The sequence below is a fragment of the Eschrichtius robustus genome, chromosome 17 (genome assembly GCF_028021215.1).
Source record: "Eschrichtius robustus isolate mEscRob2 chromosome 17, mEscRob2.pri, whole genome shotgun sequence".
NCBI lineage: Eukaryota > Metazoa > Chordata > Mammalia > Artiodactyla > Eschrichtiidae > Eschrichtius > Eschrichtius robustus.
This window is the reverse complement of record NC_090840.1, coordinates 23935596-23953140: the sequence shown is the minus strand read 5'-3', so window position 1 is coordinate 23953140 and position 17545 is coordinate 23935596. Positions and strand designations below refer to the sequence as shown.

The 17545-nt window shown below is 42.6% G+C and overlaps 1 protein-coding gene across 2 annotated transcripts in view; it reads left to right on the top strand.

Moving 5' to 3' along the window:
- The window catches only part of TPD52 (tumor protein D52), a 121412-nt gene that overhangs the window by 72155 nt on the left and 31712 nt on the right, over positions 1–17545 (top strand). Inside the window, exon 1 of one of the 2 annotated variants that reach the window (XM_068525341.1) lies at positions 7274–7505. The exons of the other annotated variant lie outside the window; for it this stretch is intronic. Coding sequence (XP_068381442.1) covers positions 7367–7505 — 139 coding nt within the window. The 5' untranslated portion in view covers positions 7274–7366. Of the gene's footprint in view, positions 1–7273; positions 7506–17545 lie in introns of those variants that run through there. 2 annotated transcript variants of the gene reach the window in all.

The following is a 17545-nucleotide window of genomic DNA, read 5'->3' as shown; positions in this document are numbered from 1 at the left end:
GTATACAGCAAAGTGATTTACTTATACATGTATATATATTCTTTTTCAGATTCTTCTTCATTTTAGGTTATTATAAGATATTAAGTATAGTTCCCTGTGCTATACAGTAGGTCCTTGTTGTTTACCTATTTTATATATAGTAGTATGTATATGTTAATCCCAAACTCCTAATTTATCTCCCCTGACCATCTCCTTTGGTTAACCATAAGTTTGTTTTCTATGTTGTTTTGTTTTGGTTTTGAGTCAAGGTTTCCTTACGTGGCACTGGGGGGGTGAAATGACGGTGGTGTTTCTTAACCCCTTGGCCTCTGTACTGTCTCATCCTGATCATGGAACAGGGTCCTGCTGGTTTTCCTCAGGCAGGATGTGACCAGCAAAGATGTGATGGTGAGACTCCTTTTCCCGCGGAGGGTCAATCAGCTGCTTCTTCAGGGGAAGGTGGAGGGAATCCTTTCAGGTCTCAGCAGTGGCCAGGAACCAGAAGGGGTCTGTGTGTCTAATCTGTGACCAAGCGGAACACAGTCCCTTTGTGACACTTCGTCCCATTGTGGCTGGGAGAGAGGGCCTACTCCTTGCCGCTCCAGGTCCTTCAAGCCTACTTAACCCCATAAAGAGGAGTTCTTCTCAGTCAGTTTTAAAAAAACCTTTTCAAATTTACAGAAAGTTTGCAAGAATAAGAATACTATAGACAACAGCTCCATACTCTGCCCAGATCACTCATCCACTGCTCACATAGTACCCCATCTGCTTTATCATTCTCACGTGCATGGTATTTTATTTTCTGAACCATTAGAGAGAAAGTTGCGTACATCATAGCACTTTGCCCCCAAATCCTTCCATTTGTACTTTCTAAGGAGAGGGATATTCTCTTACATAACCACAGAACAGTTGTAACTTCAGTAAATTCAATATTGATACAATACTTTTATCTCATCTGCCATTGTATTCCAGTTTTTTAAACTGACCCAGTAATGTCCTTTATAGAATTTCTTTTTTCTCTTTGGTTCAGGACCCAATCTAGGATTAGGTATGATTTCTAGTTGTTATGTCTTTTTAGTCTCCTTTAACGTGGATCATTTTCACAGCTTTTTATGACATCAACATTTTTGAACAATGCAGCCTCTTCCTCTTTAAAAAAAAAAAAGAACCTTTCTCATTTTGGATTTGTCTGATGTTTCCTCATAATAAGATTCAGGTTCTGCATTCTTAGCATGAGTACCTCATAAGTATTCAGGGTATCACATTTGAAGACTCATGTCCACCTGCCTCTCGGGTGATAGCAACGTTGATCATCCAGTAAAGGTAGTGTTCAGTTTCTCCCCCGTGTTGTTACTGTATTTTCCATTCCAACACCTAATTAATCCGTGGGGAGTTCCCAAAAGACTGTGTATATATCCCACTTCTAAAACTTTCTTCCTGATTCTTGCCTGAGTCTTTATGGTGATGGTTGATGTACCGTTTTTCTGTAAGAGGCTTCCTTCTTCCTCTTTATTGATCTACTTATTATTTGTATGACATGTTAGTCTGGGTTCTTCAGAGAAATAGACCAATAGGATATCTACATCTATATCTATATATCTGCATCTATATCTATAAATAAGAGATTTATCGTAAAGAATTGCCTCACAATTATGAAGGCAGAGAAGTCCCAAGCAGTCACAAGCTGGAAACCCAGGAAGGTTGATGATATATGGTAATTCCCCCTTATCTGTGGTTTCACTTTCTGCGGTTTCAGTTACCTGCAGTTATAAAATATTAAATGAAAAATTCCAGAAATAAACAATTCATAAGTTTTAAATTGTTCACAGGTCCGAGTAGTGTGGTGAAAACTCGTGCTGTCTCACTCCTCCCCACCTTGGATGTGAATCAGCCTTTTGTTCAGTGTATCCTGCCCGCTAGTCACTTGGTAGCCATCTCAGTTATCAGATTGACTGTCATGGTATCACAGAGCTTGTGTTCGAGTAACCCTTGTTCTACTTAATAAAGGCCCCAAAGCACAAGAGTAGTGATGCTGGCAATTTGGATATGCCAAAGAGAAGCCTTTAAGTTCTTCCTTTAAGTGAAAAGATGAAAGTTCTCAACTAATTAAGGAAAGAAAAATATTGTATGCTGAGGATGACAAGATCTACGGTAAGAATGAGTCTTCTATTTGTGAAATTGTGAAGAAGGAAAAAGAAATTCGTGCTAGTTTTGCTGTAGCATCTCAGACTGTGAAAGTTACAGCCACAGTGCGTGATAAGTCCTTAGTTAAGGTGGAAAAGGCATTAAATTTGTATAATAAGGTATTTTGAGAAAGAGAGACCACATTCACATAACTTTTATTAGTATATTTTTATAATCATTCTATTATTAATTATTGTTAATCTCTTCCTATGCCTAATTTATAAATTAAACTTTATCATAGATATGTATGTATAGGACAATTTCCCATGGTTTCTGCTCCCATTGGGGGTCTTGAAACGTATTCTTTACTAATAAGGGGGGCACTCCTGTACTTCTAGTTTGAGTCTGAAGGCCTGAGAATCGGGAAAGATGACGGTGTAAATTTCATTACAAGTCCAAGTCCAGACACAGAAGACTGATATCTCAGCTTGAAGACAGGCAGAGAGAGTGAATCTTCTATTCAGGCCTTCAACCGATTGGATGAAGCACATCCACTTTGGGGAGGGCAATCTGCTTTACTCAGTTTACCGATTAAAGTGTTAATCTTGTCCACAAACACCTTCACGGATGCAACTACAATAATGTTTAATCAAATATCTGGGTACCTTGTGATCCAGTCAAATTGACACATGCAATTAACCATCGGATATGGACTCTTGGACTCCTATTTTTAATGGTTTATAATCCACTGCTATCCTTAATTATGTTGGTGATCAAATTGTCCTATATTTGGCCAGCTGGCTGCTGTGTCATTATGACACGTCCACAGGATCTGATATCTGTGGCCTGCCACTCCTGTTGGGCAATTGCATCGTCTGTCTGTGTGCCCTTCAAGCTCCCTCCAAGTAAATTTTTGTGTGTTACATAGCTTTTCCATAGACTATCTCTTGAACTCTTTCAAAATTAGGGAGAGCCTACCTAGACATATTTGAATGATGTGTTAATGGGCAGGTAGAAACTTAATATTCTTTGTAGTCATTAGTACTTAACTCCGTTTCCATTTGCACTAACAGGAGTCATCCGGTGGGTTATTGTTCTGTGGTGTATACTTTACTGGCTGGAATATTAACTTCTGAGCTGCCCATGGGTGCCCTCTGCTGGCACTGCAGTGCATACACACTTTTCTGGGATTTCTCCTTCTGCCCACTTTCTCTTTTGGTTGATTTGGTCTCTCCAGTTATCACACAATTATGGATCATGTAGTGCAAACAGTTCTGGAACCTGCTTTGTTTACTGATATCAAGAATATCTTTCCCTGTAAATATATACATTTCTACGTCATCATGTTCATGTTTGCATAGTTTTCTATTACGTGAATGTTCTATTTAGCATTTAAATAATCCACTTTTAGGAAGCATTTGTATTGTTTATGTTTTCCATTTTATATAGCACTAAAGTGGACATTCCTTGTATATATACCATTCATATGTGACTTATTAAGTTGAACTTGGTAAGTGGATAGGAACTTGACAGGTAAAAATATAGGGAAAAGAGACTAGTTTCAGAAAATTGCCTAGGCCAAGTTTAGGATGTATTCAAGCAATAGGAAAATCAGGTTTGGCTGAAACGTGGTGGGGTAATAGTGCGAGATGTTGGAAAGTAGGTATTGTAGGGTTCTTTCTATAGAACTGATAGACTCCAACTCCAACCGTAAGAGAAGCAGAATCGAAATTTATTTGTTTCATAACTGGGAACCCCAGGGTAGCTGGATCTGGGGACTCAGACGCTCTTGTTCCATCCCTTTGCTGTCACCGATTCTCCCTCTGTCCCTTCCCAGTTTCTGCACTGGTTCTCTTGCCTGTTGGCATGGGGACAGAAGGAGCTCTCAGCTCCCCCAGCTGGACATCCAACAGTTCAGGTTATAGGAAGAGTCACTTTCTCCCATTACTCACTGAGTAAACATCAGGGAAGACCTGTAGTTGGTGCTTTTGGGGTCAGATGTGTACCCTTAGACTAGTCCCTGTGAGCACGGGGTTGGGATGTCTGCATGGGCCAGATCTGAAGCGCTAGCCCACGCCTGTGCCCAGGGGCAGAGGCGGGAACCATGGAAGGCTCTCCCCTGGGAACCCTGTGGAGCAGGTGAAGCGTGATTCTTCAGGGAGAAGCGGGTGCTAAAGAGACAAACAGGAGACGTCTGCCACACTGTGGGGCGCTGGGCTGTACGGGAACGCTTCAGGTAGGTCCGAAGTCGGTGTGGTCAGTGACGAACGAAAAGAGGGAAAGGATGAAAAAGGCATATTATGTGTACACGTTGGATGAAGAGCTCTTGGTGGCGCTTCAGTATAGAGGAGGAATACGTGGAGGTGATTCCTCTTGCCTGGACTATGGCAGTAGACTCTGAGTCCCCCCTCTTTTAGCCTCTTTCTAGCTACAGTGCATCCTATACACTGTTTCCAGAGTCATCTTTATAAAACATTTTATCCTGTTTCCCCCTGGCTCAAACACCTTCTGTGGCTTTTTTTGCACATTATATTAAGTATACAAGGTTGTCACTCAAGGTCTTCAATGGTCTGTCCCTAAGCTACACTTCCGTTTTTTATATCTTAGGGCTCCCTTCTACTTAGCATGTGACTCTTGAGCCTACTGAATTTTTTTGCCATTCCATTAACGTATCCTATGCTTTTCCCACCTCTGGTTCGCTGTTCTTATTTTCCTCACGTGCTAGAATGTATTGACTGCGATCTGACTGGAGAACTACAACTGGTTCAAAGAGTCAGATTTTACATAACAGTCCTAAGATGATACCTAAGCAAGTAGAGTGAAAATTTGAGACATCATTTAAATTCGGAATCCTCATGTTTATAAATAAGGCATGCAGTGTCTGCATAAGCTGTTATTTCCTTTCTTCACTCCACGTGGATTAGAGCGAGAACAGCAGTCCAGAATGCAGCCCCTGCCCTGGAGGGGAGGCTGTCCAGGCCCAGAGGGACTGACAGGTGGACACATCACATCCTGTGTGCTGCTGGCGGAAGGGAGAGCTGGAGAAGGCAGGGCTTCCGAGAAGAGATGGCGTTTCTGCCTGAGTCTTGAAAGACGAATGAGTTTCGCAGGCAGAAAAAAGGCGGCGTTTCAGGCAGAGGGTGTAGCACAGGTGCCCACACCAAGATCAAGGACATGGGAATTTTGAGGGTTCTGAGGAGCATAGAGGTGGCTGCGGCTTGCTCTGTTACCTGTGTCGGTGCTAATATCTTTTATCTTAGTTCCGGCTGCTGTAATAAGTTACCACAGAATTGGAAGGCTTATAACAACAGACATTTGTTTCTCACAGTTGTGGAGGCTGGGAAGTTCAAGGTTGGTTGATTTGCTCCTGGTGAGAGCCCTTTTCCTGTTGGCAGATGGCTGTCATCTTGCGTCCTCATGTGGTGGAGAGAGAGCTCGAGTTAGCTCTCCTTCTTTTCTTGGGAAGACACTAATCCCGTCAGGACCCAATCCTCTTGGCCTCATCTAAACCTAATCATCTTCTAATACCATCATGTTGGGGGTTAGGGATTCTACATATGCATTGTGAAGAGACACAAACAATCAGCCTGTAACACTTTCTAACACTTGTGGCTCAAGGAGGAAGCATGAGAATGGAGAAATGTGTTTTTCCACCAGTGATTTGGTGACCACGTGTAGAGTGTTGAAAGGGTCGGGGGCTACATTACCCACATCTAGTCCAAGAACATAACTGTGATGCCTGCCCTATCTCGGTAAGAGATACTACGGATTTCAAGAAACCAGCCAACTCATTTTTTCCAATAATAAAAAAGAAACCATTTATTCTATTTCTAAATGTAGAATAAACAGCATTTATAGTTGCCCAAATTTTGGTATCTCTTAGGAGAAAAATACAGATTGATTTTTTGTTGTTGTTGTTACAAGTAAACTTTTTAAAAACTTAGATAGACTTGCCAAAAATAGAGTACAACATGAGACTAACAGAAAAAAAAAATAGAAGATAACTCTTAAGATGAATATAGACTGTCTTGGTGCATATATATTTTATACACTAGCCACAGATTTTTTTTTTCATGCTTAAAATATTTTGTTTCATATTTGCTTCCAATCCAGGGACAATATATTGAGTTCCCGTTTTATCAGGTGGATTTGAAAAGGTAGAACACAGCCTTTTTTTTGTTATGCAGTAACAGACCATCTCCTGCCTACGGGAGGGGTTGCTTTTATTTTCACCTCTTTAATATGAGCTGAGCCATGTGGGTGAAAGCAGCCTGAACCGTAAATGCTGTCACTCTGGCAAAGGCCAGGGTTAGCTCAGAAAGGGTCTGTGAGGAGGCTGGGAAGTGGATCTGGTGACTTAGAAGTTTTGTTTTATAAGCCAACCCCGACGGTTGCTGTGCAGGGCGTGTTTTCACCCAGGCTATTGCCACCCTTTCAGGCCTGACCTTGGTTAACAAGGAAGGGGCAGGAGGACAGACCTGGGCGCTTCACCTGCATGGCTTTCTTCTCTTCTCAGTACATGAAACGGAAACACCATCTTTGCAGAAAAGGGAAGGGAAGGGAAGGAAAAGAAAGGCGAGGAGGACAAGTCAGACTGACATTTTTGTTACACTAAAGCCAGACGTTGCTTTCGATAAAGTCATCTTGGAAATGGAGCTTTATTTCTCTACCAAGCCACACACAGAAAGCTGGTCGCTTAACCAGGAAGCTTGGCTCTCAGGACTCCACTCTAATCCAGGGTGGAAAAAAAGTAGCCCCCAGATGGCATTTGTGGGAGATTACCGGCTGATAATCCTTCCTTGTCCTAGAAGATTAAGTCTGCCCTGGTGTAGTTGTGGTCAGCTGAGTGATTTAAAAAAATAATAAATTGTAGTTTCTTGTCAATCTGCCAGTGTCTGACAGTTGCTTGAACTGTTTGTACATCGGGGCCATGTTGCGGCACCAGGTCCTCCTTTGTTTACTGAAGAAAGCTCCAGAAAGCTCTGTTTCCTGTCCAGGTTGTTGGTTGTTGGCTGAAATGAACAGCAGGTGGTGACTAGAGCCTTTCCTCAGGTTGCTGGGGAGAAGTCATTTATTAAACAGCCCGCTTGTCCCAAGGGTGTGACGGCTGCCCCTGGGCCAAGAAGCCAAGCTCTCAGAAACCTGGGCTTGATTTCTTTCACGAGGTTGCCCAGTGCAGTGATCCAAGGGAATACGGGCAGAGCAGCGCTCAACCGAGGAACAGCAGGCGGTGATAGAACTATGCGTTCTGCGTTCATCTGGAATGGACGGTAGAGAGATGGATTTTTACGAGGACTACCAGTCGCCGTTTGATTTTAACACAGGAGTGAACAGAAACTATCTCTACTTGTCTCCTAGTGGAAATACATCCCCACCAGGATCACCTACTCTTCAGAAGTTTGGTAACTACTAGTTTTCTAAAGTTAAGTTTGCTGTAATGAAACCTGTACACAACTTGGGATTTGCCGGGCCTTAAAATTCTTAGTGTAAAAAGGTACCGGGATCTTGCTCTGTTGCCACTAGTTTGTAAAGCTGCTACAGATTCCAAGCAGAGAGCTAGATGGCTCATTAAATATCTAGAATATATGTTTATATATTTAAATATATATAAATAAATGGGAACTTAGATTTTATTTTATTTATTTTTAAATTTTGTATTGGAGTGTAGTTGATTTACAATGTTGTGTTAGTTTCAGGTGTACAGCAGAGTGATTCAGTTATACATATACATATATCTATTCTTTCTCGGATTCTTTTCCCATATAGGCTATTACAGAATATTGAGTAGATTTTAAAGGTAGAACTATTTGTATGGGCATTAGAGGTCTTCTGATCACCTTGAGTTCATTGAGCTGATAAATAACAAAAAATGGGGGAATCCGAACGCTTCTGGTCACCTATGTAATTTATGAAGATCCCCCCCTCCCCCCAATTTTGTCTTTGCGAAAATGAGGCTTAAGCATCTGAAGCACTGACTAAATTCAAGGTTCGGCTAAGGGAGGACCTGGATTTTGTTCTGGAATACTGTGAGCAACATGCAGAACTATCCAGGTGAGAGATTTTAAGAGAAAAACTCAAAGCTGCTGTACCTTTGGAAGCAGTCATTGCCTCCCACTTGCTGCTATAAGATTGCTCTGCAGGCCAGGAGGCACCATCAGGGAAGAGCTTAGTTTATCGGCACCGGCAGCACAAAGCTGGAAGCAGCCTCAGCCACGTCCAGGCCAATCCCCTCATTTTACAGCTAACACTTGGAGACGGTTAAACGACCTCCGTGACTTGCCAGAGAAGTAAGCAGATTTTCCTAGAAGTTAATGTTTCCCTTACTAGTGAAGAGTAGGTCACATTTCGCTCTTCTTAAGCTTAAGAAGTGGGTAATTTGGGGCTTCCCTGGTGGCGCGGTGGTTGAGAATCCGCTTGCCAATGCAGGGGACACGGGTTCGAGCCCTGGTCTGGGAAGATCCCACATGCCGCGGAGCAACTGGGCCTGTGGGCCACAACTACTGAGCCTGCGCGACTGGAGCCTGTGCTCTGCAACAAGAGAGGCTGCGATAGTGAGAGTCCCGCGCACCGCGATGAAGACTGGCCCCTGCTTGCCGCAACTAGAGAAAGCCCTCACACAGAAATGAAGACCCAACACAGCCAAAAATAAATAAATAAATAAATAAATAATTTAAAAAGATAAAAAAAAAGAGTATAGGGGAAAACACAAGATTTGGAGACCCGGAGTTTAAAAAAAAAAAAAAAAAGTGGGTAATTTAGAAAAAAGATGGTAAAGGCTACAACACGAAATCTAGTTGTAAGTATTTTATGGAACATGCTAAAGCAGCATGCCTCTCACCACTGGTCACAATCCGTGGCTACCTATGGGGGTGTAGTTTGGATTTCCAGGAATGGAAAAATGTTGATAGTAACAGGGTAGAGCTGATCTCCAGAAGTTGGGGACTGGCAGGCAGCAGCTGGGTGTCTGTTGGGGGAGTCGGGTTGCCAGGAAGCCCTGTCCTTTGCTGTCCTTCCCCAGCCCTGTGGCCCACTGTGGACCTCTGCAGGAAAGTGCATCCTCCGCTATGCCTGCCCCCAAAGGATGACCTCCTCCATCCTCACTCTCAGTCCTATGTGTAGGAAATGCTTCAAGAGCAACACACAGTAGGAAGTTAGAGCTCAATGACAGAGTAAAGCCTAAGTGACATTGGCCGTGGGAGCTGGGACCGTAGTGACCTGACCTCAGGTAGATCTTGGTGATCAGTGTGCAAAGCTTCGAGATTCCCAGGAGGATTCTGCCGCTTGTTTGAGGTATCTCTCAGTCTTTTTATGTCTCTGTTCCACCTCCTTTTACTTTTCCCAGCTGTAGTAATTGCTGCCTTTGGATGTTTTCTGTTAAAACAGAAGCAGTGGGTAGGGTTGAGTGTGTCTCTAGGCAAATTTTGAACAATTACCTCCCCAGTTCCTACTAGCAGTCTGTAAGAGTCTGGGCTCATGGGATTAGACACAGAATGATAAAAAAAAAAAAAAAGCAAGTGAACAACAAAAACTGAGAACAAACTCATGTACCCACCAGTGCTCATGAGATTTATTAGTTTGTGATAATTTTTAAAAAAAGGAACAGTGGAGAGAGCAGTAAAACAAACAGAAACCACCATAAGCAGTCACCTAGTAAGAACATGGTGATTCTAAAATAAGCAAATCAAAGTGGGGATCTCCAGTCTCTGTGCCCAGGACTCCTCGGGGCACAAGAAGCCTGCAAATCTGTTTGAACATCAACTGTGAGGCGTAGATGGAATGAGTAGTGTCTTCTGTATGTGTGCAGCCTTTGTATTTCTAGATAGGAGTGCCTAGGATGGATACCTACATTATAAATCCATTTAAAAGCTGACGTGGCTATTGACCACTATGCATTTTCCTAATCAGCAGACAAGTAGTGCACAAAAAGGACTGATGTTAAAAGCAATCATACTCAGAAAGGCTGGGAACACTGATCTGAAAAACATTCTTTGATATTTATCCAAAATGCCATCATGGGGCAAATGAGAAGGTAACAAGATTTAATCTGTAAGCAGAATATTCCTCAGAAGCAATCTGAGTGAAGGACAGGATGAGGGCCAGTGCCTGGTACAAAAAGAGGTCTTTTATCAGGGACTTTAAAACTCTCTTGATACAGCCAGCCCACGTTCAGAAATGCCTTATACTTCTTGATCCACAACTGTCATAGATACAAATGTCAATAGCTGAAGCAGAATCCTGTGAAACAGAACTTATCCTTACTATGTGTGATGTACTCTGATATTTTATATTATCCCATTTCTTCTTTTAAAAACGCTCATTTGGTACTGCTAAATGGATTTCACAGTGCATAGTTTGAAAAACACTGATTTCAGATTCTGGAATACAGGCTCCATTAGGGGTGTCAGTCTTTTGTTCACTGCTTTTCCCCCAGCACCTGGAACAGTGCTTGACCGCTGTGGTTCAACAAATATTGTTGGTTGAATGAATGAGTGAATGAATGAATGAATGAAACGAAACTGGCAAAGAGTAAATCACACTGCAGTTCATTTTACAGATGTGAACATGGAGGCCAAGAGAGGTGTTGAGAAGTCCCTGAATCACAAAGTTTAGCCTAAGTCGGGACTCACACTCACCCTCAGTTGTCAAACCACTGTTGTTGTTGTTTTTTTTTTTCCTTTGGTTTGTTTGTTTTTTGATCACAGGAAATCTCCACCTGTCTGGTAACGGATATCATACAACAGGTTAATCATTCAAGGCATAACCTTTCCTTTGGTCAAGGGTCTTACAGTGGGGTAGTTTATTGATTCCTCATGTGCTGCTTGGACCTGAACTTTCCATGTTGCCATGCGGTCAGCAAAGTGGTCTCACAGCTGGTTTCCTTGGCTGCCTTTTTCTCTTCCATCCTGTGAACATCTACAAGGAAAACTTCCCAAATGTTATTTATGTAGACTCACTCTTTCTCTTAAGGATTTTCTAACGTACAGAAAGATGCAGCCCTAGTTTATAAAAAAAACCTTTGGTTATTTCTAGTGGTTTCAGGAAATAAGAGCCATTTAAAACTCTGACATTTTAGTTTCGTGCTGTCGTATTTGAAACTCTAAAAACACGGAAAAAACTCGAACTGAAATTCTTTAGCTGTGAGTCCTTTTCATTCTGTTTTATTCCCCTTCTTGATTTCTACTCTGTGCCGTTCTCTCTTCTTTTTAGGGAAGGAGTTATCACTTCTTGAAAGTTTTTCAGGATTGTCAAGGTCTTAAATCGCAAATATATGGTTTACAAAATAAAAATCCGAGCAGAATTGAAGAGATGTAGAACCTTCTTATTCCTACAGAGGAAATTTGAGGATGGAGTGACTTCCCCGTTGGGGATCCCCAAATCCCTCCATGGCTGACCTTTCACCCCCTTTCATGGAGTGCCCCAGTTTTACCAGTTTTACACTTGACTGGGGCTGTGGGGACAGATGGCTCTGAAATAATTGGCTAAAGATTTTTTTTCCTCTCTCTTTTTTTTTTAAGATGAAAGAGTTTCAAGGGTCAGTTTAAGAATATCTGGAGAGAGGTTAACCAGTTTTATCAATATGATTCTGGCTACAAATTTTAGAGATTCTTGGTATGGTGAAAACTGCATGCTGTGGGATTGGTTCTAACTCTTGGAACTCCAGCAAGTGTGTTGGGAAATAAAGCCTTGAGATAAATTCTTTCCTCATTAACAAAGAATGTGTTCTTCATTATGTTTCTTACACACTTGTGTTAATTAGGACTTTAAAATTCTGTTTCTGTATTAACCATAATTAGTTATTCATCTTTACAATATATTACAGATCCAAAAAAAAAAAATCTGGAGAGGCGCATGAAACATTTGAAAATAAGAATATGTTCTCCCTTTGCTGTCTTTTCTTCCTCCTGCACTCTTCCTGGGAAGCGAAGTTCGGGGAGGGTGACCTTTTTTCTTGGGCAGGAAGTTGACTGCTGTGTCTGGCCCCATGTTCAGAGTTGAGTCCCAGGAGCACAGTGGCCCGTCTGGCCAGAGAGCTCTCTTCCCCCTTTTGCGTCGGTGCTGTCTGCCTCCCCTCCCCGGCTTGCAGGAATTTCCTCTTTGATGACCCCGCCACTGCCCAGTTCATCTCCTGGGTTCCTGGGTCATCCCCCCCGGTGGAGTGACTCGAGTTTCCTCAGCTTTCTTGTTGCTTGCTGTCTCCACGACAATTACTCCACTCATTTTTCTCTCCTAAGGTTTTACTGTTCTCACCATGAGCAAATATGGGAAAATCACAGCCTTAAGGAGTATCAAGGTTTCACGGCCCGTGCTCCTGAATCTCTTTCTTCCGAAAATAATCAAAGTCAAATAGCAGGTGTCAGAGGCTCCCTTGCCTGAAGTCAGTGGGGCACTTTTGGCCCACTGTGGGCATTTGGCCACTTCTGGAGGAGATTTCGAGACGATTTGGTTGTTACCACTGGGTGCAGGAGGGGATGGTGCAGACACCGAGTGGGTGGATGCCTGGGATGCCCCATGGGACGCTGCATAGGATACCCCCTGCCAAGAACTGTCCTGCTCTCAATGTCCGTCATGTCACAGTTGGGAAGCCCCATCTTAAGTGGATCCTTGGCTTTTAGAGTCTCTTAAGGATAACCACTTTGGTGTGAGCACCTCCAAGTATTCCTCCCCCTCTTCTGGATTTTGTTACATCCGGAAACAAAGAATAAGGCACAGAAAGTTGGAGCCCCAAGCACAGACTTTTAAGGGGAAAAATTTTTATCTTGTGATCTTCGTGGATATGACCACTAAAGATATTTTGAACTATACGTTTTACATATATATATATATATATATATATATATATATATATATATATATTTGTTTTTGGTGTCTCTAGGTTAAAAAAAGGGGCCGCATATTTCTTCTTGGATGTGCTTAAAGAAAACAACCCCAGAGACTGAAGTTTCTTATTCCTCCTCTTGTCTTAAAGCCATCGTTGCCTCTTTGAAGACTGTGTAGGAGAGGTGCATACAGTTTTACTTTCCAGAGAAGCTTCTAGGCCTTGATTATCCTCTTACAAATTCTCTCTTGGGTAGACAGTGTTAACATTCAGACTTCAGTAGCCGATACCTTACACTTCTCTTGTGGCACCTTCTTCCCTCCTAACTGAATGTTCTTGGAAGCGGCTGATGTTATATTCTTCCTGCTCTGATACCATTAGCGCCCCACCTATTCAACCACGGAGCGTTTGCTCTGTACACACCTCCTCTGTAACATGAAGGTAGGCGCCCTGCTCCAAATGGTAACAATCTATTAGATTATGTATGAGACAGAGTTGTATTGCTTCAGAAAAGTGACATTTTAGGTCTGTTTTAAATAGGTAAACCTTTTTAGGTGAAAGCAGTGAAGTGAGAATGCAATACATAAAATAAAAAGAGAGGCAAGGTAGACCAGGATGGGAGACGGGGTTCCTATCTCTCCCTCTGACTCCACGGGGTGCCTTCCTACAATTCATTTATTCAGAGAGTATTGCCGAGTATCTCCTGTGTGCCAGACACTCTGCGCCAGATACTGTGCGGGGCCGAAGCTACGTGTTCGGAGTGCAGTGCTAAAGTCAAATACTGCCCAGCCGGCTGTGTTCTAAGTACAGTAGGCAATATACGGAGGGTGTTAGGCCCAGAGCAGCCCGGGTCACCAGGTCCGGAGAATTTCCTCCAAGAGCAGGAGACTTTTCCTACTGGTTTATTGAAATGAATGGGACTTGGGAATAAGGAGAGGGTTTCAGGAAGAGAAAATAACATGTGCAAAGACAGAAAGAAGGAGAGCATGATGTGGAAAGAGAGGGTGAAGGTGGTTGTATGACATTGTGAATGTAATTAATGCCGCTGACCTTCATGCTTAAAAATGGTTAAGATGGCAAAAATGGTATGTTATATATTTTACCATAATAAAAAAATCAGATGGGAAAAATAAGTAGGGGAGGCAGCTTATTTTAACTTACTTTTTAATACGTTCCTTAAAAAAAAAAAAAAAACCCGTCAAATAACATGTTTGCAGAGGAACTGCAGTTTGGAAGATGCAGTGAGCGCACTGGGGTGGGTGTGGGCGTGAGGAGAGTAGCAGGAGATGGAATAGGTGGGCTCCAGATTGTCAAGAGCAGTGAGCTTTACTAGGAGGTGGGCAGCCATACAAGGATGTATGGCAAGGAGTGCCGTGGTCAGAGTCATGTTTTAGAAAGATCACTCTGGTGGCAGGGCAGTGAATGGATTGGAGGGGACAGAGACCATCAAGGAGGTTTGGGGGCAAGAATCTAAGCAAACCATGGGAAGATCCTGGACTAAGGCGGGAGTAGTGGGATTGGTGGTGGAGCGTGAAGTGGACTCCTGGGAGAGGGAGACGGAGCCACATCTCGGAGAGGTCGGAAAAAACCCAGGGAGGGCAGTGGGACGTATCAGGACCGGAGACTTCAGAGTGAGGTTCAGTCTGCGCTACTTAGAGATGTCAAATGAGATCGTGACGGAGGACTGTCCTTAGTTGAAGGGGCAGATGCTGAGGGAGGGGTTGGAGAGTGATGGGAAGTGAGGAAGTGAGCCTTGTGAATCAAGCTTCGTGGAGGAGGAGAGAGGAAATAGCCAGGATGACTTGTAGGGTCCGGGAAAGTGAAACAGCAAATCCTTATCGAACACTGAGTATGTGCCCACCCTTGATTTCATGGTCCTTTAAAATATTCTTATAAAAACCCAGAGAGCTAGGTGGGATTATTGCCTTTTTATTTTTTAAACAGGTAACGGGGTTTGGGGCTCAGTTTCCTGGGGCTCAGTTCCCTGGGGCTACCATAACAAAGTGCCCCAGACTGAGCAGCTTAAAACAACAGAAATTTATTATCTCTACGGTTTTGGAGGCTGGAAGTCCAAAATCAAGGTGTCAGCGGGGCCATGCTCCCTCTGACACCTGCAGGGAAATCCTTCCTTGCCTCTTCCTAGCTTCCCGCTGGTAACCCCTGGCTCGCCTTGGCTGGCAGCTGCACCTCTCCAGTCTCTGCCCTCCAGCATCACACAGCGTGCTCCCTGTGTCTCTGTGTGCTCTGGATCTTTACGTGATGTTCTCTCCGGGTCCCAGTGTTCAGACTTCCTTTTACTTATAAGGACATCAGCCACTGGATCAGAGCCCACCTAAATCCAGTATGATATCATCTTGATTACATCTGCAACAACCCGGTTTCCAAATAAAGACACATTTATGGGTCCTGGGAGTTGGACACATTTATGGGTCCTAGCTTTCTTAGACTCTGAGAATAAAATCCCAGGACACATTTATGGGTCCTGGGAGTTGGTTTCTGTATCTTTTTTTTGGGGAGGGGGAGACGCAAGTCAACCCACAACACCATCTAGTTTTAAAAATCTCTGCCCTGTGTTTCCTGTCTTTACGCAGTGAAGTGTTTGGATTTCAATGATCCAAAATTCTTTTCAGATCTAAAAGTGTATGAAAATGGTTAAAAATTTTTTAGTTGATAATCATAGAAAGTCTTGAAGGGAAATAGTTGGCCTTGATTGGAAAAAAAAAAGGTGAAAGATGAAGAACTGAAGGGAAGAGAGAACTGTTTAGGGCTCCACTATAGGGGCTGACCCACTGCACCTGAGCAGGGAGGTACCCACCAGACTCTCAACTGTGGCTTAGTTATAACTGTAGGTTCTAAATATGTATCAAAAAAGCTTTACTTCCTTCCCTGGTTGAAAGTTTTGGGACTATGTAGCAAATGGATGGCTATGCATGGGGTGGGAGGAGGGGAGCGGGGTGGGGGTGGGTGGAGAGAAACTTAGTTGGAACAAATCTTTAGCGAATAAGTCAGTTCAAATGAAATATTTATGAACATTTGCTTTATTTTGGGCACTGTGAGTCCTGAGCTGAAAAGATAAGGGTGTGACGTCAGGACCTTGTTTTCTAGAACTGGAGACTGTTCAAGACTGAAGTCTTTTCCCCATTCTTCCTCATTCTTCCCCACCGTTCTCACTCCTCAGACATGTTTCCACTGAAACAAAACACTAAGAACTTCATTTTCCTCAAAGTACTAACAAATTCTCTGACGTCCAAAGTATCACGTTTCATCACATCAAAGACACCACAGATTTTAAGATGTACCATTATTTTACGTTTCATTAAGGGAAAAAATTGCTGCAAGTTAAACTAAAAAACAATGCTTTGTTTTCACTTAAAATTAGCTTAAGTGAAAACAAATTTTATTTTAAGTAAAATTGTCACTTAAAATTTTATGCTTATTTTTTCAGATTTATTCAGACGTATACATTGATCGTAACACTCCTCTGCATACTTTTTAAAGTCAGCTCAGTTCAAGTTTTCCTGAAACATCTTCACGTGCATCACCTGACTTATCTGAATTCCCTTTCAGTTAGGAATAATCCGTGTCTGTTTTATTTATTTTGCTCTCACAAAACGCCTTTCTTAAAAGAGAGGTCTGCGATTTTTCTAAGCCACTGACACCCATTTTGCACATTTTGAGGCACAGTTACAGGTGACAAACAGCGATGCCACAAGGACTGCTTAGCCGGCTGGTTGTACAATGATTTCCAGTTCAAAGATGTAAAATGTAGAAGAAAAAATTGTGTCTCAGGACTGAAGGGGCACCGTTCTCCTGGTTCATCCCCATCGCTCCCTTGGCAGTGGGTCTCCCACCTGGGCAACCAACCCTTCGCCTGTCCGTGGGCTCCAGGCTCTCCTCCCCAGATGAAACTCTTCAGGGTGATCCCATGCATGCAACTGAAGACAGGCTGGCAATCTGTTTGCACAAGTAGAAGAAGAATTAAGCAAGTGGCTAAAATGTTAGTAACCTGATGGAACGAATTATCACTGATTTGCAGTCACTTGGGCTCGGTAATGGTATCTGTGACTTTCAAGCCAGGCACCCCGCGTGTTCTCACACTTGCAGGGAACGAAAAGCCCTCTGCTTCCAGCTTCCCTTCTGACCTGCTGTTTGTGCCCCCTGCTCTTTGGAATTTCTCTACAAAAAGTGTACATGAAGGAGCAAGAGTTTAGAGTCAGAAAGACCTGCGTTTTAATTTCTGTGACTCTGGGCACATTACTGAACCTCAGAGAACCTCAGTTTCTTAATGGAAATAAATACTACAAATACTGCTTCGCTCGTGGGGTGTTGGTTGTAAGATTCTTGCTTTTTTTTTTTTTAGATAATATGTAAATGTGTCTCCCCTCACGGTGGCTGGTATATTAGATCTCAATAAATATGTCATATTTTCTCCCTCTTCTCTGTCTTTTAAAAATAGATTTCTGTCAGACTCTGAGGAGGAACATTAAAATTAATGATCAAATAAGAATTTTTGAATTATTTATAGTTTTTAGTAATCTATATTTTAAAATTTTTATTGGAATATAGTTGCTTTACAATGTTGTGTTGATTTCTACTGTACAGCAAAGTGAATCAGCTATATGTATA